Source organism: Mastigoproctus giganteus, chromosome 12 (assembly GCF_048544385.1).
Source record: "Mastigoproctus giganteus isolate SK-2022 chromosome 12, ASM4854438v1, whole genome shotgun sequence".
NCBI lineage: Eukaryota > Metazoa > Arthropoda > Arachnida > Uropygi > Thelyphonidae > Mastigoproctus > Mastigoproctus giganteus.
In genome coordinates, this window is record NC_143586.1 from 21,936,244 (window position 1) to 21,960,585 (window position 24,342).

General features: G+C 34.4%; 1 protein-coding gene across 1 annotated transcript in view; it reads right to left on the minus strand.

Moving 5' to 3' along the window:
* The window catches only part of LOC150076771 (BAI1-associated protein 3-like), a 350,663-nt gene that overhangs the window by 40,968 nt on the left and 285,353 nt on the right, over positions 1 to 24,342 (minus strand). Inside the window, exons 26-28 of the mRNA XM_090386647.1 lie at positions 20,067 to 20,213; positions 11,274 to 11,390; positions 4,985 to 5,068 (exon numbers count right to left, since the gene is read on the minus strand). Of these exons, the coding sequence (XP_090242773.1) occupies positions 4,985 to 5,068; positions 11,274 to 11,390; positions 20,067 to 20,213 (348 nt within the window). The remainder of the gene's footprint in view (positions 1 to 4,984; positions 5,069 to 11,273; positions 11,391 to 20,066; positions 20,214 to 24,342) is intronic.

A 24,342-nucleotide genomic window follows, 5' to 3' on the forward strand; every position in this document is an offset into this window, starting at 1 on the left:
TATACATTAGCTCTAAATTACTTGAGATAAATATTCTAGGTTTTGTTTTTTTTTGAAAAAAATTTTAAAAAATTGTTTTTTGTAATTTGTAGAAATTTGTGAAAGTTTTATTATTATGTATATAACAAGAGGTCTTTCCACTAATACTGGATAAAGTGCAACAGAATTTGCTATTAAGTCATGTTTATTGTTTAAAAATAATTTTGAATTTTAGTATTAGCCATACAGTGCAAAGCAGCCACAGTCTTTTTCCACATTAGTCAAAAATAATGATAATAATAAATAAAAATATGTAAAAACGAATAATAAAAATAAAAAATAAATATATAAAAAATCCATGTATTTCTCTTCTCACTCCTAACTACTCAGCTGATTTTTGAATTTCTCTAAGCTGTCAGTATTTTAAATATGGAGAGCTGATAATTAATTAACAACTTGCTGGCTAAAAGAAAACTTTCCACAGTCCAGTCTAAATCCCTTTCCCTGTAATTTATGACTCCTTGTTTGGAATCATTTATAACAGTGAAAAATTTACATTCATTCAATTTAATGTGCCTCTCAGAGCCATACAGACCTGATTGAGGTCTATATGCCCCTCCCCCAGGTTTAGTTACCAAGATATGTACCCCACATATTCAAAGTCATTTTTCTACAGGTGCCATATAGGTTGTACATCTTTAGACCCTTTCAAGAAGCTTGAAGTCTTATTTTAGGTGGTCTCTATACTTTAGAATTCCAAGTTCAATTTTACAACTCTCTTATACCATAGGATTGTGACCCCCCCATAGGCAAATGATTGATAAGCCATTATGGGCATTCATTGCAGCCTGTCTACACTCCTCAGAGAACTTCATATCTGCTTGTATTGTAACTCCCAAATTCCTTTCTTCCTACACTGTTTTTAATTCAACCAAGTGTACACCAAGGAAATAGCATATTCCAGTCATCTTTAAATGAGTGCTGCTTGACACTCATCATTAACCCCTCAACCAATCTGAAACTTCAACATCAGACCATCTATCCCTTTGTTGATGTCATTTAAGAAAATCAGAAATAGTCAAAAAATCAGTTTAATTAGAAGTGGTCCCAGTGGCTCCCACTTCCAATTAGAGTGATCTGTTGAATAATCATACAAACCTCTACTCTGCGATCCAGTTTAGAATCTTATCAGTGATTCCAACAGAGTCCAGCTTATATAGTGACCTTCCAAAAGGACTGAGTCAAATGCTTTGCTAAAATCAAAATAAACAATGTTGAAATTATTTCTTGCATCCAAATCATGAGTAATTGCATCAAAATAGCATACCAGGCTAGTTAAACATGATTTTCCCTTAACAAAATCATCAGAATCTTCAGAATCTCATTTCTATCTAAATATCCTTGTATTGGTGAGTATGGGCTTGGCACACCCAGGGTCCTGAGCTGGATATTATCATTCTTCTCTTTCTTGGTGATTCCTTTCTACTTCTCTCTCTCTCTGTCCCCCAGGGTAACTTGGGAATATTTTTTGGCTCGTGCAGCAAAAGCCTCAGGCTTCCTTGTACCATATGGCTATTAATAATAATAATAAAATTGCGATTTTCCCTAATTATTACGATTTTCCCTAATTATTTTGGGTTTGCTATTTCCCAAGTTATTTGCTACTTCATTCTTGGAATTACCTTTATGTAGTGATCATACTGTGGCACTTTTTCCATCCAGTAGATCTCTCTTGAGTCCAATGATGATCTCATAATTAACCTTAATGGTTCTCTTGCTACACCCCTCAAAATTACTGGGTATATGCCATCAACTTCAGGAACCTTACCTTTAGGCTTGAAAGTTTTTCTAATAAGCATCTGTAATTCAATATTGCTAATTTCATACTGTTCAGTCTCACTCACAAAACCTCTCCTCTCACTATGAAGGGTTTTTATCTGTGAAGCTTGATGCAAAGTACTTGTTCAATTCATCTCAATATCAGCTGGATTATTTCAGACTTTTCCACACCCATTAGATAAGGGTTGGATCCAATTCATTTCCTTTTTCTTTATATTTACATACATTAAAAATTTCTTGTCTCTGTTCTTTGCTCTCTTAGACAGTAATTTTTCATATCAGCCCTTGCCAACCTAATCTTTTCTGTGGTGTTGTTACAGACCAAAACAATCATCATTACTTTATATCTTTCTGTAACTTTTCCATGTTACTTGTATTCTGTTCTCTTTGACTAGTCAGTCTCTTGACTACTCTATTCCTCCATCTTGACATCCTTTTCATGCTATATTTCCTTAATAGTATATATGCATACATGGCTTTTGTGACTATTGCTTTAACGATTTTCCATAATTCTAATGTATTTTCCTTCTCTCTGCTATCTACCCAGTCTATCAACTAACCAGATAGTAGAGGGAATGTGGGCTGTCATAGTTTCCCATTTTGAAATTAAAACCTATACCTTTAACAACCATAACCTCTTTCCTCACTTTCCAACTAAGGACTGTGTGATCACTTCCTTTTAATTTTTCCTGTACTGCAAACCCTATGATGTCATTGGGTTCATGGGTAATGATTAATTCTTCCCCTAGTATTTTCCTTAACATGCTGATGCAAATAACAGTCATCTAGTTTATTTAAAAATTTTCTGTCCCTCAGTGAGTTTTCCTCTCGCTTGCTCCATTCAATAAGGGACAAATTGAAATTACTCATAAGAAGATGTCTGTGTTCACCCATTCCATACACATGTGGGTGGTCTCTCTTTCTCTCTCTCTTATTATACTCTTCACAACCTTCTGGCAGTAGCATACTGCCACTCTTATTTGACCTTAGCATCCAATTACTTCACATGCACAGATTCTATGCTGGCATGCATAAGTTGTGAATCTGGGAAAGCTTCAGTCACACTTAAGCTTTTGATAAGAAACACAACCTTCACCCTTATACAGTAGACTTTCAGAATAATGGCACCTTTGGGGATTCAGGGTGCCATTATTTTGATTTTTCTGTTATCTAGAAAGTTTTATTTTTAATATATTTAATGCAGAAATAATGAGTCTAAATAAGAAGCAAAGAGAGATTAAGAATGCAATTTTATTAACTGCACATAAAAAATAAAAACATGTTGACGATCCAGTGTTATATTCTGCAATTAATACACTCCTGCTTATGCCCCATTCTATTTTCTTTATTATATCAAGTTTAGTCTGAGTGGGTAGCACAGTGGTATCATCACCGTTCTCCCCAAAGGCTCAGGTTCGAATCCCGTCAATGACACAAGGAACTTTTATGGGCTTTTTTTCACTCTGTGGCTGAGTTAGTTGGTCTCAGGCATAGACAGTGAGGTTTTTACCACAGAAACTGGGGTTTTTCATCCAGAAAAACAGGCACACTATACACATGGGTATATGAATTAACTTTCCATGTGACCCTAGTGTAATAGCTTGGATTATATCAAGTTTGTCACTATGCTTTAATATTGTTCTTCTTTTCTTCTCTGTATGAGGTTTATTAACTTTAGGAGCCACAGTGAGGAATTTTTAATTTAAAATAAATGTAAAACAGTGGTATAATCCATGATATCAGTACAGAATTTGCTTTGAAAATGGTGAATATATACAAATACAGTACTCATGTGACTTGCCATTTTCTTTTTTGGCACTGTAAATTTGACATCTGTGCCGTATGTAAACATCCACTCTCAATGTGCCATTAGCCTGAATGTTCTGTTATTTGGGGTGCCATTATTTTGACAGTTTATCTTTATTCTTCCTAAATATGTAAAACTGAACATCCCCTATTTCTGGCAACATCACATTTCTGCTAGCCCAATTAATGTCAACATTAGGTTGTCCTAACCAGGAGTTCAAATTCACTCACTTTTATTGATGACACTCCTGACATTACTGTAGTTTTAAATGTATACATTTAAAACTAAGTGTTTGTGTATAGTTTTTTACCCTGACACATCCCTTGAAATAATAAGCAACATCAGATGGGTTATCTCAGCTTATTTCCTTCAAATTAGCTTCGCATTAATTTGAAACATCACTACTATTTTTACTACATTTTGCCAATAACAAACCAGAAGTTGAGAGCTAAAAAATAAGAAGTTTTGAGATGTGTGAAGTATACTTTGATGCATATTATCAGATGAACATGTATCTATATCCCCCCCCCCCACAATGTTATATTCTGTTCTTATGAGGATTTAAGATCAATTATTCCCCAAACCTTAAGCTTTGGGGAATAATTGATCTTACATCCTTATAAGTCATTGAGAAAGCTAGAAAGAACACTAGTTTCAATCAAGAAGCTATCTGTTGCATGCCAAAAAAGTACTTTAGTTCAAGCCTTAGAAACTACAGGAAAACACTTGCTCACAGATGAGTTGAAAATGTTTAACTCAAAACAGCAATAACACCTTAGCACTTTATCTTTCTATAAATTAAGTGTATCAATAAATACTTTTTCTGTAACTGACAATAAAAAAACTCCAGAAAATAATTAGCTAATTCCTAGAATGTTGGAAGACAGTGATTAAAGCAAAAGGCAGTATTGAATTTTGCTTGTTATTTATGTTTGTGATATGATAAATATGAATTTATAATAAACAATAACTATTATAAATTCATACATTAGTTGATTTTCTTAAATTTCTAAATTTGAAACTAAATGCAAAGATTAAGTTGAATTTCCTTAATCACTGCTGATGTTATGATTAAAAATAATCATGTCTATACTTTTACATATATCATCTCCTTGGCTTACATCAGAACAAGTGCCTGTTTGCTGTACTGGAAGCTGATCTTTTTAAAAATTAAATTAAGTGTTAACTTGTAAAATTAAAAAAGACAAAATTATAGAGAAAGTGTGAATGAAGTAATAAGTGAATTTGGGAAAAAGAGATAAATCTGCAACATAACAATTGTAAATAATTTGTGAATGGGCATGAATCAAAATAAACATTTTTAATAAGTGGAAATCTACATATAATATAAGAATATACCTGTTCTTCTAGTCGCTGTAGGCAATACAGTTCAATAAGATGAAATGTATCTGCTTTATTTAACTTCAGCAGGTGATCTAAATCCTACACGAATTTATAATAAACAATAACTATTATAAATACATACAATAGTTGATTTTTTTAAATTTTTATATATACATAATTTATAAAACACTATATGAGATGAGATCAAAAGTTCAGGGATAGAGCTAATATTTGAGAAATGATGAAGTTTACTGGCTAGCTGACTGGACTCTCCTCAAAGTAATGTCTTTGACAGCATATACACCAATTCCATTGCAATTCATGTATATGCTGTCAAGGCGGTATAAAGACTGTGTATGGAGAAGGTATATGCCATCAAGGAGATGTCCAGGCATACACCAATTCCAAAAGAATTGGTATATACTTGGATAGGGCACTGTCATGATGCAAATGCCAATTCCTTGAAGCTTACTTTTAAAAATATAATAAGCATGATATTCACATTTGATCAAGATTACCTTGTTTTTTTTTTTGAGCAGTAGAGAAGGCAAAGTCTGCTGTTGAGAGGACTGGGTCATACCCAGTCCTCTGAACAGTATATATCCACAAGTGTACAACCACAATTCATTACCAATAATGATAGAGAAAGAAGGTGTGGGTCAGCAGCAGCATGTTGTCAAATATCCTGGCGTGCAAGAATTTGCTGCCTTCTGTGATCATTAGTGAGAATGTGAGGCACAAACAAACTCAATTTAAATGTACCACATTCCCAAATCTTGCATTAAAATTGACTGATATGTCCCATAAGAAATACCAGTTTCACAAGCAACTTTACAAATAACTAATATCAATCATCCTTGATCAGATCATGAACATGAGACTGAATCATTGGGTTTAGAAGATAATGGCAATCAAAGCAAAGATTATTTTTGAAAGACAAGCTAACCTTTTCACACTTTGAAAACCACTGAAAAGTGTTTGATTTCAGTGGTTTTTAAATGCTGTTTTTAACATTTTGTGATTTTTCTGTTGCATTTTCATAATATTAAACAAAATTTGATGCAAATTTCATACTCAGTAAAATGTGACCAAACATATAAAACACCTTTTACATGATGTGCTAATTCAGAGTGACTGCAGAATAACAGGTGTTTTGTGTTGTGTTGTTTGGTTTTTAGGAGCATTAGCAATTAAGGCCATATTGCTACGGGATATGCGGTGGTCATTCCCTGACCTTTCCGCATCCTCCATATTTGGAGGTGACGGGCTCGAACCCCGGTCTAATCAAGAAGCGTGTGCTATGCACTGCTGCTCCTTCCCACCTGGCTACGGAGTCGCCAGGTGTTTTGTTACTATGTCTATATGTCACCAAAAATGTTGCAACAAGTTGCAACTCTCTATGAAGCAGCAATTTTAAAACAGTAAGTCCCCAAAATTTTTGACTGTACCTTACCTTATAGGAATGTAAGGATATATTTAAATGCAATAATTGAAATCAAATAAAATATGTAAGCTTTACTGCATTCAATTTCAATCTTGGAGGAGGAGGGAGTTCTTTAATCCCACTGAAGGCTGAGTATTTGACCTTAAGGCTTGGGCTATTGTTTAACTTTAAATGTAAATACTGTTATTCATGGTTGTTCTCCTTAGTTGCTAAAGATAGTAGTAACTTAGGCAGAACTATAATTGTATTTTCTCTAAGTTGAACATAGGTCCAAGTCTTAAGATTGAATATTCAGCCCTCAGTCTGCAGCAGGAGCAAAGATCTTTCCATGGTTGAAATTGAATGCAGTAAGGCATATATATATAAATACAATTACAGCAACACCCTCCAGGGGACCAAAAAAAACGGACATTATATTGAGAGGAAGGACATTATGTCAGTAATTCCTAAAATCAGCAAAAGAACAAAGAACAGTTTGAAAATTTAATATAATTCTACTAATGAAATATAACACAATCTAATTCAGAATATGTACTACAGTACTAAACAAGAAAATGAAGATTGCATATTTTGCATTGACTGCACAACATAGTAAGATTAATTTGGAAATTATATATGCACAGCGCTTACTGTGCATACATATATCTACATGTAATCATGCTAAAAGTTTAGAATAATGTTTCATTTTTCTTAATTTTCAAAGTTTTTATTAAAATAAGACCAACTTGTTTATCAATTTTTATTTAAATATTTTGTATTATGTATAAAAATCAAATAACTGAAATAATATTTAAGAAATTTCTAGAATATGCAAGAATATTCCAGAAAGCTGTAGAAGATTCCTAAACATGGTAGAATGTTGTAGATGATTTATAGAACATTCTAGAAATTGGGAGTACTGTTTCAATATTACAAAAGATTGTAGATGATTCTACTGTTTTGCAATAATATAAATTGAGAAGTTAAGAGCTGTAACTTATAAAATATCGAACATTTGTCATTCAGAAAGAGTGTTTGATGTAAGTTTTGTGAGTTTTATGATAAACATGGGAAGAAACTGTGTATAAAAAAGAAGTGCTATTATAACTGTGTATAAAGAAAATTATTCCATGAAGTATTGGTAAAAAACTAGGTGTTTCTTTTAAAGGAGTACAAACAACTATTCGACAACAATTCAAGGAGACTGGCAATTTAAAGGATGTATCATGATCAGGATGAAAGTGCATAACAACAGAAGCACAATATAAGACTGTAACACTGATTTCTAAATGTACTCTATAGCTTGATGGACCTGAAATCTGAGCTGAGTTCAATAGGAACAGAGAAACTCCCAGGTCTACACCCACTGTAAAACTTCATATTAAACAAGCAGGACTTTGATTGTGTAGTGGGCTGAAAATTTTATTATAACCAGAAAACTGAAAGAAACAGTTGGCTTGGGGTAAGAGTGATCAACAATGGATATTTGAAGAGTGAAAAAACACCATGGACAGATGAATCAAAGTTTGGAATTATTTGGATCCAAGTGTAGAGTTAATGTGAGATGACCAACTGAACAAAAAAATGGTGCCTTTGTGTAGTGAGCATGGTAGTGGTGGTTCCATCATGATCTAGGGTTGCTTTTGTTTTTCTGGAGTGAGTGGCATCATCAGAATTGAAGGAATTTTAAGAAAAGAACGCTATAAAAACATTCTTGAACATAATGCAATATCCTCTGGATTTCGACTTTGTGGAAAAAAGTTTAGAAAGTCTCTGCATAGCTTACAGCTGGGCAGGGTCTTTCTTAAACCCAACTGAGCTTTTATGGGATCATCTAGACCCTCAAATCCCTGAAGTCTACCCATCTTTACAAAATTTATGGGAAACTTTGTAAACTGCTTGGAATAATGTTAGTCAAGATACTATTACAATTGCCAGAATCAGAATGCTATGTCTGTGTAAGGCAGTGATAAAATCTCGTGGAGGATATTTTGACATGTTGGACAGACCAATTGTGTAATCGAGACCCCACTAATATTTGTAAAATTGGACAAATGCTAATTTATTGTGATTTTCTCTTGTAGAGGATCCTGTGTCCTCATTTTGAATTAAAGTGAGGACACAGGATCCTCTTTTTAAAATTTTTAAATCAAAAGATTTGATTTTAAATCAAATAAAATTAAATATTAAATATTAAATAAAAAATATAAAATATTATAGGAATATTATATTTCATATATTTTTAATCAGGAATTCTCTTACCTGAGATTTTCAAGTTTTTCAGGAATAACTGCATCCAGGTAAGGTATAATTAGAATATATGGAAATAGTTTTGAGAGGCCTGCCTAAAGACGACTCCGTAGCCAGGTGGGCAGGAACAGCAGTGCGTAGCACATGCTTCTTGATTAGACCAGGGTTCGAGCCCGTCACCACCAAATACGGAGGATGCGGAAAGGTCAGGGAATGACCACCGCATATCCCGGAGCAATATGGCCTTAGTTGCTAATGCTCCTAAAAACCAAATAACAAACAAACAAAACAACAAACCTGCCTAAAGATAGATGAACCTTGTAACAGGAAAAAGGAATTAATGCAAGTTTTGACCCTAAATCCATTCATGGCAAATAACTAGAGGTATAAAGGGAGATCACAACCCCGAAGTTTGATGAGGTCTTTTTGCTTATACCATCTTCAAAGGGGAAGTGAACACGTGTCAAAGGCTGTATTTATATGGCCCAGGCACATTCTATTATAGTATTTCAAAAGCACAGGGGGGGAGTGTGTTTAAGTAGGCGAAAGGAAGAGGAGGTGGATAGAAGAAAAATTCTTGCCCCCTTGTATTTCATTAATAGTTTGGGAATTTGAAAATTTAGAGATTTAGAACAGCTTAAAGGTTTTTTAGAGGAAAGGATATGAAAGTTTCCACTTGGAAATCCAGGTGCATGACTACCTGTCCCCGTTAGTAGATGTTCTGGATGGGGGGTTGTTATGTTTTGTTATTAAATTTGAACTTATAGGATATTTGTTTTAGATCCCACTCAGAAATTATTATTGGTTTATGTATGTTCGTTGACTTGTTCGTTGATATATCCTCCATATAAACAGAGGATATTTTGCTGAAAACTCAGTATAGTTGTTAATACTAATCAATTTCAATATTTTTTTGCCTACATTTTTCAATGCTTAATAAAAAACCTTAAAATATTTTGTAGTGTGTTGTTTTTATATTAAATTTTACATTGTCATAGCTAATTTCAAAAAAAAATTAATGAAAAGTATTGTCATATGCTGTGATTCCAAACATTTAAGTAGAAGTGTAGATGTGTATATACATATATATATATGTATATCAATGCCTAATTTAGAAAAGAAGCATGAAGGCACACAACAGTGGTTAATTTACCTTTGTAGTTAGGTTGCGTTTGAAAAAAACCACATACAAGTTCTAATCCCTTTATGAGGGCCCTTCAACAAAACTTCCTGCTTAATGACAGTAGGTTCCTCTTCTTCATCATTACAAATTTCAGGTTCAATTATATCACCAATGAGCTCATTTTTATTAATGCATATCCTAAAATGCATAAAACGTATGCATTTTGATGTATTCTTCAAAACATATATTTCACCTCTAAGTTTAGGCGATGACAAACATCCTCAAAAACTTCTTCCCTATTACAGACTGTTCATGATTCATAGAGGATGAAGCATGCAAAGATTTTCATTGGTTTTCAAAGATTCTCATTCAAGGTGACAAATCGAGCATGTCTGAAGCAGTTGGCAATCATTTTTTCATTAACCTCATCCCATCCTGAAACACATAAATACATTGCCTGCAGCACAATTTTGTTTATTAGCATTCTTTGATAGTTGTTCAGAAAGCACTGGTTTACAACTGGATCAAGTAGCTGAAGCGGTGATATATCAAGTGGCAGGTACTCAGCAGTGATTGTATTTAGGCCATTCACTTGGTAGTTGGGGGGGGTGCAGTGATTAAACAGTAAAATTTTCTATTCTTTCCACTCATCATACAATCTAGGTCTTTGATCTATTCTTCAGAGATTTTTGTTAATATCCATTGTATGTATCAAGATTTTTGATACATACAATGTCTTCAAACCTTTAAAGCATTGGGCTTTTGGGCTATCCCAATAAGAGAGAGAGAGAGAGAGAGAAAGAGAGAGAGAGAGAGAGTAAGCTTCTTTGGCAAACATGTCAGAAGCCAGACATATTTGCCACTAGATGAATGGAAATCTGGTGTTTTTATTTCTTTCTGCCACTATATTTCTCACTTTTAAATATAAGCATTTTATCAGGTAACAACTCAACTCTCTCTTCTCTCTCTTTACTGAGAAGTTCAAGTACTAAAACTACTATGAAATATTATAATAGGAATAATATGGTAACTGAATGCAACATTGGCAAAAATAAATGAATACTTTTAAAAATAAAAGGCATACATAAATTATATCTAATTGTGCAAAGAATTCATTTTTTTATGAAAAATTTTTGAGAGAATGTGGAATCGAGATCAGAGCACCAAGGGAACTGTAATTTTTGGCTTGGGCAGGGGAGAAGGATTGGTAAAATGTTTCTTTTAATGTGAAGCGTTATCTATTGAACACAGCTGAATTCAACACTGCTCCAAGAATAACCAAAGTGAAAAGAGTACAGTTCTACATTTTCAGTTTTATATGCCTATTATTTATCTTCACAGAAGAAACTTTTTCTTTTTGTTTTAAGTAAGATTTGATTTTATTATAAAAGAAATACTGGCATTTTGTACAGATTCTGTAGCTACTGCATATTATATACAATTATTAAAAGTAAATTTCTTAAACACAATTGTTTAACTATAAATTCTCTTATTGTTAAGAGATATACCTGATAAGTGGCATTATGAATACATTCTAATGGCAATCCTTTGCCTCCTCCATGGAATAGGTCTACTAGGATGTTAAGGGATGATGATAGGCGACTAAAAAAAGAGAGTTTCTCCTTCTGCAATGTAATGAAATAATTTTAATGACACATTAATTACCATGTTCCATCATAATGAAAATAGATGCCAACAATGTCATGAAACGAGCTTCTGGGAAAATTGGAAAATACATTTTACGGGATAAAGTTAAGTACATACTAAAATAAGGCTATTAGTTTTAAAATCAACGCATTTAATTTCTGTACAATTATTTGTAGGTTCATTATATAGGGAAGTGTACTTAAAAGTAGCTTTCAATCATATTACACTTACTACATTAACAAAAATAATCACTTGCAGTCCATCTAGGAAATGTTACAGGTTTATATATTTTGTCACAGATAATAAGAAGCTTATTAAATTAAAATCCCTCTTAACAATGACAAAGGAATCTCACATAAATGTTAATCATCACCAGTGTTCTGCCAAGAGCAGGTCCAAGCACACAATTCAACAATCTCTTCTCCATATTCCCTATCTTCGCCACTCCTTCATTTCCTCATATCTACAATCCTCTCTCAATCCATCAATCACAGATTTCCTCAATCACAACTTTTCCCTCCATCACATCCTTCATCAATCTCTCACTTCACAACACACATCCAATTCAATTTCTCTTATACCTTCTCATTATTTCAATCAAACATCTCTTCTCACTCACCCATCTCAAAATGTCATTTCCCACTTTATCAACCCATCTTATCTTTTCCATTCTTTTCCTTAAACATGTCAGAAGCCAGACATATTTGCCACTAGATGAAAGGAAATCTGGTGTTTTTATTTCTTTCTGCCACTATATTTCTCACTTTTAAATATAAGCATTTTATCAGGTAACAACTTAAAAAAAATCTCAAAACTTTCCAATCACCTAATATCTTCCATTCTCAATGTGCATATCTCTGCTGCAAAAAGCACCACACTCCATAACAAATATTATACCAATTTTTTCCTTAACAAATTTCTAATTTTCCATATAATTCTTTGCTTCTCAAAAGCTTTTTCTACCCAAGCTATTCTTATTTCTCTACCACTCTTTGCTTCTTCCACCATTCAGGCTTCCCAAATATCTATACTCATTCACCTGTTCTCTTCTCTCCTCCTATTTCAATATTTAACCCACACCTTTTTCTTCCCATTCTCATAACCTTCGTTTTCTCAATATTTATTCTCATCATACAAACTTATCACAACTTTCCTTTAGTCTGATAACTAATTTCTAAAATCCTTCCTGCCAACAGTGCTATATACGAATAAATATATTAAATATAACTAAATATAAATATATTGAATTTAAGTAAAGAGGCCTCTTGATACAGTAAATATATATAGTGACTGACCGGAAAATGGTAACAAAGGTTTATTGGAAACAAAAATGAGGTAATATAGGCAAAAATACAATAAATAAGATAACATTACAATGGAATGAAGAATGTGCTGGGCATGGTCATGCCAGGCAAACAGAGATCATGCACATAATGCTAAGAACATTCACTGGTCAGAACCAGGTAATTGTTGCTGCAAATGTAAGATGCAGGCCATCACTTGTCACATTGTAACACAACTGCCTCTATGATTGGGTGCATGTGCATGCTGCCTCTGTTGTGATTGAGGATACTATGGCAACTGGATATATGAAGTGACTCGAGCCACAGCCATTGATGGTAGTGACATGAGTGGTCAATGACTTCAGCATCATGTCACAGATTTAGGTCATGCTGCATGGACCAATAGTGCTCTGCAACTGCAGAGTGCTCAGAGTTAGCAGTCCAGATGGCTTAAATCTGTGACACATGATGCGGTTTATCAAGCCGCTGTTGTTTGTTGTTGTTTGTTATTTGGTTTTTAGGAGCATTAGCAACTAAGGCCATATTGCTCCGGGGATGTGCGGTGGTCATTCCGTGACCTTTCTGCATCCTCTGTATTTGGTGGTCACAGGCTTGAACCCCGGTCTAATCAAGAAGAGTGTGCTACGCACTGCTGTTCCTGCCCACCTGGCTATGGAGGCGCCATATTGAGCCACTTTGTAAAAAAGAGAGGATGGGTGTTTTCACCCACGAGACAAAAGATTGTAATATTCTACTGGGAAGCAGCAAGTACTTTATTCAATATCAATATTGGAGAAAGTGCTTGCATGGATCCAATTGATCCTACATTGATAAATTGGATCCATGTAGGATCTTAGAAAGGCATTCTGAAACGCCTGGGTAATACGGGATGTAGATGGTAGAGATCATCTCGTCACTAAGGGGTGGGAGCCTAGGGTGTGCGGCAAGCTGACAAGCCTGCAAATCGCATTTGTCTAGAGCATAAGCAGGATAGCCACAGTTTGTATGGCCAGCCCTTATTTTCGAAACTTCATTACATCTGTCGTCCATGGAGCTGGAATGGGTCTAGGCAAGGGTGATTAGTGCGTGCGTGATTACTGAGTAAGTAGCCCGGAGCATGAGCTGACTTAGTTATTAAACTGGCCAGTACACATGGGTTTTCGGTAGGCTGAAGTTTTCAGATGTGAGCCTGCACGTTGCAGGCTCACATCTGAAAGGAGAGGGTATTGTTTGATTCCAATTCAATTCCAAGACCACTTCCATCCTGTAACATGCCTACCCCATTGGCTCAACCTCAACCGTCATCAGCTTGCAGCCCTTAGTTCACTCAGAAGGGACTATACCATAGTCATTCTGCCTGCTGACAAAGGATGCCGCACTGTGGTTATGAATTGATCTGACTCTCTGGATAAGGCCCTCTCCCTTCTACTCAATCCCGACATTTACAAACCAGTACATGACCCTCCTATCAAAGTCTTGGAGCAGTTGGAATCTAGGGTTAATAACTGGTTTAAATCTAAAGAGATCTCGAAAACTACACGTTGGCAGCTACACACAATTCAGAACATGAGAGAGCCATCCGGACTGCTGACTCTGAGCACTCTGCAGTTGCAGAGCACTATTGGTCCATGCAGCACAATCTAAATCTGTGACGTGATACTGAAGTCACTGACCACTCACGTCGCTACCATCAATGGTTGTGGCTTGAGTCACTTCATACATCTGGTTGCCATAGTGTCTATAATCACAACAGAGGCATGCACATGCACTCAATCATAGAGGCAGTTGTGTTACAATGTGACAAGTGATGGCATACACCTCGTGCGTGCACTCTACATTTGCAGCAATGATTACCTGGTTCTGCCCAGTGGATGTTCCAAGGGTTTCATGGGTTTGAGCCCGTGACCACCAAATACGGAGGATGCAGAAAGGTCAGGGAATGACCACCGCATATCCCCGGAGCAATATGGCCTTAGTTGCTAATACTCCTAAAAATCAAATAACAACAACAATAAGAATGTTGCATACTGCAATTCACTTCAATCCAAATCTAGGGTTAATAACTGGTTTTCCTACATCAAAGCTCACAATTGTAAAGTGGTTATTAATCAGTCCAAACTAAATTTCGAACAGGCTAAGGGTAGAAAACTTGCTTCTTGTCCGAATGGTAGTCAAGCATTCTGGTCTGTTGCCAGAGCTATTGGCTGCAACTTTTATCCATTTCTATTCCCACCTCTGTTAAAACCAGATAGTTCTATTTCAATTTCAGCCAAAGATAAAGCTGACCTGACAGCATTCTACTTTTCTAGGATGCTACCTCCTACCATTCACACGAAGCTCCATTCTGTGTCTCCTTGTGTGTCTTCCATCACAATGATGTCAGAACAACTTTGAATGATCTCAAAACCTGTGCTCCTGAACTTACTCCTGTCCTGGGTCACTTTTTTCACTTTCTTATTCCAAAGGTGTTTTCCCCCTTTTGCTTGGAAGTTTCCTCATATCCAGCCAGTTCCTAAAAAAGATGACAAATCCCTCCCATCTAATTATTGTCCTATTGCATTTACTTCTACTCTTTTAAATTAATGAAGAAATAATTTAACTGCGAACTGTTAAACTACCTAGAATTCTTTCATTTGATTAATGATCACACGTATGGATTCCATCAGCATTGATCCACTGTTGATATTCTGGCTTATGTTTCCCGCCTTCCTGTAGCTCATGGAGTATTGTCAATGATATACAGGAATTTTTCCAGCAGGGATAAGGAGGTGATTATTCCCTTGTATAAGGCAATGGTCAGGCCACACCTAGAGTACTGTATACAGGTCTGGAGGCCTCATTTCAAGAAGGATGTAGAGCTGCTGGAACGAGTACAGAGAAGGGCAACAAGATTAGTGAATGGAACAAAGGGGTGCTCTTACGAAGAAAGGCTTAAGTTTTGCAAATTACAGTGTCTGGAGACTAGGCACCAGCGAGGTGATCTGATAGAGGTGTATAAAGCCTTGAATGGTTTGAGCATGCTCAATGCTGATGGGATTCTTCCTCTAGCTCAGAATAATCACCTGAGAGGGCATAAATTCAAATTGAGGAAAGACAGATGTAGTATAGACGTGCGGAAATTTGCCTTTAGCCAGCGGGTGGTTGGTTGGTGGAACAGACTTCCATCCCTTGTCGTGGAGGTCGATAGCCTAAATAAGTTTAAGGCTCAGCTGGACAGGTATTTTGAACGAACAGAGGGGCGAAGTGGAAGTGTTTTTTTTTTTTTTTTTTGGCTGATGCTGCATAAGCTTGCTTTCTTGCATCAAATGCCTCTACTAATGCTAATGCCTTTGAAAAACCTTATGTTACAAATTTTTACATTTTTATATTAATTTACGTCAAATTTTCATGTTACAAACTTTAGACAAATGCAATGGAAAGATTTAGTGAAACTCAAGCAGTTGCCCTTGATGGTTCAAAGGCTTTTGATCGCATTTGGAATAAAGGTTTTCTAAATAGGCTTCCATTTTATGGTTTGCCAAACTGTTTTTTGTAACTGGGTATCCAGTTTTCTCTCTGACTGCTCACTGCAGGTGATGGTAGATGGCTCTCTGTCTTCTAACTTCTCTACAAATGCTGTTGTTCCCCAAGGTTCAGTTCTTTCTCCCACTCTTTTCCTCTTGTATATTAATGCTTTTCTTCCTTTGACCGGAAATCCTACCCATAGTTTTGCCGATGGTAGCATGTTTTATGTCACCTTCCAGTTTGAGAAACCTTGTCCTGCACAAACAGTTTCAAATTCTTGAATATCCACTACCAATTCCTTAAATGATAATCACCAGGTAATTCTCCAGTGGGACAATGATAACTTGGTTGACTTCAATCCTTCTAAAACTCCATCCCAACTTATATCTTGCAAAAAGGATTCTTCTGCTCCTATGCTTATGTTCTATGACACTTATTTCTAGGTAAGGTCATATCTTTATTGGGGATTACCCTGACTTCTAATCTCTCTCGACATTGTAAAAAAAAAAAAAAAAAGAAAAAAAAAGGGTCTCCGTAGCTGAGTAGTTCAGGACCAGGAGTGCAATAGCACATGCTCTTTGAGTAGACTGGGGTTCAAGCCCCTGACTGATAAATATGGTTGATCTACCAATCCACACTGGACCAACCAGTGTGGCAGATTATGATCTATTTCCTTCATCATGAATTGCTGATGAGGCTTCCATCCTGCAGTGGATTGATAATAGCACATTACAAATACAGCTTCCTCTGCATCTAAAAAACTGGGTTTCTCTTTTGTTCCTTGGAGTTACTTTTCTTTGGCATTACTGTTCAATCTGTACAAATTGCAAATCTTCCCAGCCATGGAATATTGTACCCACATCTGGGGCAATGCCCCCAAAACCTCTTTCAGGCTTTTAGATTCCATTCAAAAGAGGCAGTTAGGTTATTTAATAACTCATCTCTAAGCGAATCTCTCTGCTCTGCTTCATAGATGTTCTGTTTCTGCTGCATGCCTTTTCTATAGATACTTCCATGGGCACTGTTCCTCTGAATTGGCTTCTATAATTCCTGCCCTCTCTTCCAAATCAGTCCAAACATGTGCTGCAACTGGTCAACATCCTTTTACTGGACAACTTTCCTTCTTCCTCATTTAGTCATTCACCTTCTGTTTTCTGGAGCAATCTTCCTTCACATGTTTTTCCTAAAAATTACAATCTACAGAAATTCAAGTCTAATGTCAACAAGTATCTTCTTTCATATTCTCGACCATCAGCCCATGCATGGTGCTACATACTATAGGTTCTATTACCTGTTGTTTTTGGGGTTTTTATAAAAAAAAAAAAAAAAAAATGAAGAGAGCTGGGGAAGGGAACAAATAGGTTGTCACCGATGGGAAGTCAGTTTGGTTTGGTTTGGTTTGGTTTTTTTTTTTTAGGAGCATTAGCAACTAAGGCCATATTGCTCCGGGATATGCGGTGGTCATTCCCTGACCTTTCCGAATCCTCCGTATTTGGTGGTGACGGGCTCGAACCCCGGTCTAATCAAGAAGCGTGTGCTACGCACTGCTGCTCCTTCCCACCTGGCTACGGAGGCGCCAGGAAGTCAGTAAACCATGGCCAATGAAGGTGGCACCCATTATGAATAAGCAGAATTTTACTTCTTTAGATGTTTTACTTATTTGTACTGTAGCATTGAGGAAACTGTGGTGTAAACCTAATAATTTGGGAGAAGAGATTAATGTTTCTGAAAATACTTTGTTTTTTCATTTAATTTGCCTGTTCTATAAAAAATTGGATGTAAGTCCTATTATAGAATAATTATTATGTCCAAAGAAAGGCTAAGACCATTTAACAGCTCATATTTGAAAACTCAATAAGCTTCATAAGTGGTGAGCTGTATAAATGTCATACTGAATTTCTGGAATCTTCAGAGGCAGAAAAGTGGAGGAATAAATAAGAGTAACAATTACAGAAGGGAGGTCATATAAGTCAATAAAAGGTATTATTCATTGTCATCTTAATCGAAAGTCCTATAGTTATGGAAAAGAAATGAGAAATAACTTCACTCAAGTGCTACAGAAGAAGAAATTAATCTTCTTTGAATAAGAGTGTCAGGATCAGTGCTAAATAATTCCAAGTCCCATTAACTGCAGAAAAACTGGCATCTAAAACTGCACGTATTTATCCTGCAACTGAGTGTGATGTATTTCAATCCCCTGTTCACTTAATCGTAACTCATAACATCTTTAAGAAAAGTTTCTGTCCCAGTTTTTTGATCTACCATTTGAGAAATCTTTAAAATTAAAACAAATGACTAGGTAAAACTAGTGCTTGCAAGCATGCTTGAAAATGGATTAAACTGTGAAACGTAGTACCAACAATCTATATTTACTAGAATTATTCACAGAGAATGATACCATAATGTGAAATACACAAGAAAAGTGTACAGCAAGCAATTTGCCATACATTTAAATCAGAGAAATGCTTTACAATAACTGTCTATAAAATAAGTGCCACTTCAACAGCATTATCAGGAAAACTTTAGGAAGACTAGATTAGACCACTGGGTAGGAGTTTATTCCATTATCAACAAAATCATATTCTCACAGGAAAGTTAATGATAATTGGAAGAAAATTAATAGGTCCATATTCATATAAAATCTTCATTAGATTCATGAAGTGAAGTGTATGTATATTATAACAGCTAAATAAGAAATCCAGCACATGCAATGTTCCATAAAGCTGGTCTTATCGGAAAAAATATGTTTATCATATCTTTATTCCTATAAAATATAGGAATTTAACACTTAACGCTTACTTTACTTAACATTAAAACAACAGGTATATTCTCCCATTACCATCAACATTCAATGTTCTTCAAACAGAAGTTTCTTTTTGTAGTAGTAGTAGAGGCATGTGATGCAAGCTTATGTAGCATTAGCCAAAAAATATATATATATTTCACACATCCATTCACTCTAAAAGTTTGTCCAGTTCCTCCTTGAATTTATTTAAGCTATCAACTTTCACAACATCAACAGATAGAAGTTTGTTCCAGCAATCAACTACCCACTAGCTAAAGGCAAATTTCTGCACTATTCTACAACTGTCTTTCCTCAATTTGAATTTATGCCCCTCAGGTTCGTAATCTGACCAAGAGGAAGAATCCCATCAGAATTGAGCCTGCTCAACTTATTCAAGGCCTTATACACCTCAATCAGATTACCTCACAGGTGCCTAGTCTCCAGACGCTGCAATTTGCAGAGCTTAAGCCTGTCTTGGTAAGAGGTAAATGGTTAAACATCAAAGTTCAATAGCAGGTAAGTTTACATGATGTTCAAAACTGCCACTAAAATTGAATGAGTAAAGCTGATATCACCAAATTCCTGGAGAGCAATTATCACAAAACTGCTCCATGCTTTTGGCATTTCTTTGTATCAACTCAACAGCTAAAAATTAATGTGGAAATGGACACTCTTCTTTCTTTAGAAGCAGCCTATAGCACTGCATGTTTTGCCTACATCCCACTTATCACTTCTGTAATATGGATACCTGTTTTATTTTTTTGGCATAATAACTAGAGCAGTAAAAATATAATGAAAAAACTTTGCCGGATCAGTGCTTAATTTCCTATCTGACATATTCTTCTGTATACAAGATGAAATTTGTACAAGGCTTAGATAGAGATGATACATGAGAACAGAATTTATAGGACTCCCTACATAAGACTAGTAATGTTTCTATTTTTTTTTTTACCTAAAACATAATTAAACTAATCTATATTGCATTTTTCATTTCAAATAACTGTATTAAGTTGAAATAAATTAAATTACAGCCAATATTAAAAAGATGAAACAGTTCAGAGATGCACTAACTCTGCACATACACCAATGTTGGTGCTGGATGTCTCTGTCAATTCCTGGAGGACAACGGTCCAGAGAACCTCTAGAAGCCTGTCAAAGTTTGCATCAAGCAGATTCTCATAAAGAGCTTTTAGATTTGCATTCAGATATTCTAGAAGTGGACGAATGGCCTAGAATAATTAAATGAAATATTCTAAATAATATTTTATAAATATCTGAAAAGATAAACATGTGTATAACAAACATTTAACATATTGTTTATCTCCTGAACTAAAATTAAAGTTTATCTTCGAGTTTGTAGAATAGTCATCATATTTATTTGAATCTGAAATGGCCAAGACTGTAAAATTATTCCTAAAATTTTTATATTTATTCATAAGAAATCTAAGATAAATATGTTTTTTTCTTTTGACTAGTAACTTCTACTTTAATATTTGTGAAAAATATTTAATATTTTTCACAAATCACTTCAAATTCAGATTCAAATCAAGTATGGTATTCAGTGGCAGGTTTTCTGGTATAGTATAGGTAACAATTTTTTACATTTATTTCAAACATCTCTGATAAGGACTCTCTCAATTCATAATTTTTTGCACCCCTCCAAGAAAAGTGTTTTGTGTTTCCAAAAAAATACCTTGCTTTTCCTTTTGAATTAGGAGTATACTACTGTTTTTATATTATGACTTTTCTATTAAATAATAAGACATAACAGAAAAATTATAATTGACATAAAGAATAACAGCATCTCATAAGAGTTATTTACAGTATTATAAATTATGATCTCTCTCTCTCTCTCTCTCTCTCTCTCTCTCTCTCTCTCTCTCTCTCTCTCTCTCTCTCTATCAATCTATCTCCTCACTCCATACTTATTATTACAGGGCCAACTGCCTTATATCTGTGTGAAAAAAGTGCCAATATGCATAACATTGGCACTTTTTTCAAAATTTCAGTATAACAAATTCTAACAGAATTCATATGTTTTTATACTGTTCAAAATGGTGTGATTATGTGGTTAATCACAATATATTTTTATATATTATGACTATTCCACATAATTATACTATATTAGTTTTAGAAGTATTCATGATTCAAGAAAGCAAGCTTATACAGCAACAGCAAAAAAAAAAAAAAAAAAAACTTTCCCACATCACCCACCCAACCCCTCCAGTATTTTGTACAGTTCTTCCTTTAATATATTCAAACTATCCACTTCTACAACAACAGACAGAAGTTTGTTCCAACAATCAATGACCCACTGGCTGAAGACAGATGTCCACACATTTATTCTGCAAGCATTCTTCCTCATAGTCTCAGCAAGAGGAAGAATGCTCTCATATTGAGCTTGCTCAATCCATTAAAAGCCTTAAGCACCTCAATCAGATCACCTTGCAGGTTTCTAGTCTCTGGATGCTGCAATTTGCAGAACTGAAGCCTTTCTTGGTAAGAGCCCCCTGTTGTTTCCCCTCAACAATCTTGTTGCCCTTCTCTGCATCTCTTCTAGCAGTTTTATATCTCTCCTAAAATATCCTCAAGCAGGTTTACAGGCTATTGAAATGCTATGTCCCTTGGTTGTTTTGGATATTGGTATCCTGTGGTTCCTGATGATATGGGACCTACAGCAGACGAAATCCTTCTTTACCTTATCATGTACCTTATGCATATCCATCATTTATCTTTTGGTCTTTTAGTTCACAAATCCAATTATTGGATTTTAATAACAATTGAATATAACACATATTTTATGTTTCTACTGTGATTAATATAATAAGTATATAATAAGCAAATATTATATTTATAAATATTTTATAAATACAGTATTTATAAAAAAATTACTGTTCAATGCAAAAGAATGTGCATCAAAGGAGACAATCCCAAAATATTTCCAAAATAATCATTTTTCTTTTAATGTAGTATTTTAAGTGAGTAGTTAATACAAGAATAAACAGCACAGTAGACAATGTAACAGTAAATTTTTTATAAATATAAAAATAAACAACATTTAAGGTGTATTCAATTCTTATTTCTTAAAATCTAAATTAATTACATTTTTTATTTTTATGTGAATAACAGTGAAAAGTAGACAGCTGATTATCTTGTTATAACTAACTGATTTACTTATAATATATAAATGTAAACATTTTCAGTTCACTGCACACACCTAACAATGTAATATTCACTCAACATTTTGTAATACTTTGTAATCACAGCATATGAAATGCAACACATATTTCACACCCTGTGATTTAATAATTAATTAAATAATTAAACAAATAGTAACATATATACATCATATCAGATCATAGTATGCTATCAATGCATATTATGATCATAATACATTCTTCCTGGATTTTAATAACAACTGAAAATAACATGCATTTCATGTTTCTGCTGTGATTAATACAATAAGCAAATAGTAATAATTCATGATTTATATATTTAGTAAACTGATAAAATAATGAGCTTCTCAAAGAGAAAGTTTATAAACAAAGTGAGAACCAAGAACATTTTGTTTCTGCACATCCACCACATTGCCTATTCACTCCTCCAACCTGAATACAGTAACAAGCATAATCCAGTGCTTCAGTTACAATATACAGTACAGATAGTCTATGGGATAGACTATCTGTACTGTCAAAAAAAAAAGAAAAAAAAAAAGGAAATAATAATAATAATAATTGCCAGCTTTTTTTTTTTGTCCAATTTTAATAAAATTTTGGAGAGCTTCATAAATCTTTTTAAAAGAGCTAAATACAAAATTTCAGAAAAAAATCTGTACAGTGCAGTAGCTACAATATATGGTATATGGCCAACCTATATGATATATATGACAAAAATAATGATTCAACAAATAATAATTGCCATATTTCTGTTTGTTTGATTTTATGAAATTTGGGATGGCATGACAAATTTTTCTTCTGATAAAAGACCCAAATATAAAATTTCATGAAAATCTATCCACTGGGAGTCGAATTATTACACAGATGTGCACAAATGGATGACAAGGTGCTTATGCATATATACTGCGAACATAAAAAGGCACAATGCTGCCAAAATTCTTTTAAAACTGAATTTATGTTTATGAGAAGCGTGTGCTATGCACTGCTGCTCCTGCCCACCTGGCTATGGAGGCGCCTGTGTTCTGTTGCATTTTTAAAATCAGTGATTTTTCCGAGCAGCAAATTTGCATAAAATTTTGCTTTAAATTTTGCTTTTAAATTAATTTGTTCAATTTAAGTGTAACAAAAATCCGCACACTGTTCAAAACAGCTTTCAAAAGATGCTATGTGTCATTTGAAGACTTTTCAGTGGTTTTCGAAGTATAAAGAGGGTCATTTGTCATTAAAGATGATCCTTGCTCTGGCTGCCCTTCAATTTCAAAAACCAATGATTTGATTGTTTGCATTCACAATTGATGATTAATTATCCACAAAGTTGCTAGTGAAATTGGTATTTCTTATGGGATTCTTATGTCAATTAATACAAGATTTGGTAATGAAACACATTTCAGTCAAGTTTGTGCTTTGCATTCTCACTGATGATCATAGAGAGCAACAAGTTCTTGCATATCAGAATTTTGTTAATGTGCTGCTGCTGATCCAAACTTTGATTTCATCCATAATTACTCGTGAAAAATTGTGGATGTCTATGACCTGGAAACAAATGCCTAATTCTATCAATGGAAGACTCCATTTTCTCTAATGTCCAAAAACAGAAAAACAACCCCAATCAAATGTGAGATCATGCTCATCATACTTTTTGATTCACAGGGAATTATTCATTATGAATTTGTCTTGCATAATCAAACAGTGAACCAGGAATACTACAAAAAGTTCTACAGTGATTGTATAATGCTGTTCAAAGAAAATAACTGGAAAAGTGGTCTGGCCATTCATGCCCATGCCAATGCACACTTGGCACTTTCCATTCAAGAATATCTAGTGAAGCATATCATCACTTTGGTATTTATCATCTGCCATACTTATCAGATTTAGTTCCCTGTGATTTTTTTTTTTTTTTTTTTTTTTGTTTCCTAGGCTGATAATTGATGAGTTTGTCACAATGCTATAATAAAGGCCTGTAGAGTAATTTTATAATATATACTGTATTAACATTATTTTTCCAAGTTTTTTTTCTAAATTTATTAATTTTATTATTTTTTTCAAAATATTTTTATATCAGACATATTTTTGTATCTTGAGATTGAGAATTATATTTTATTAATTCACTACTAATTTGTAATGATTATTTATGGAGGAGGGGGAAAAATTATTTTGTCTGGGTGCTGGAGTACCTGGCTAT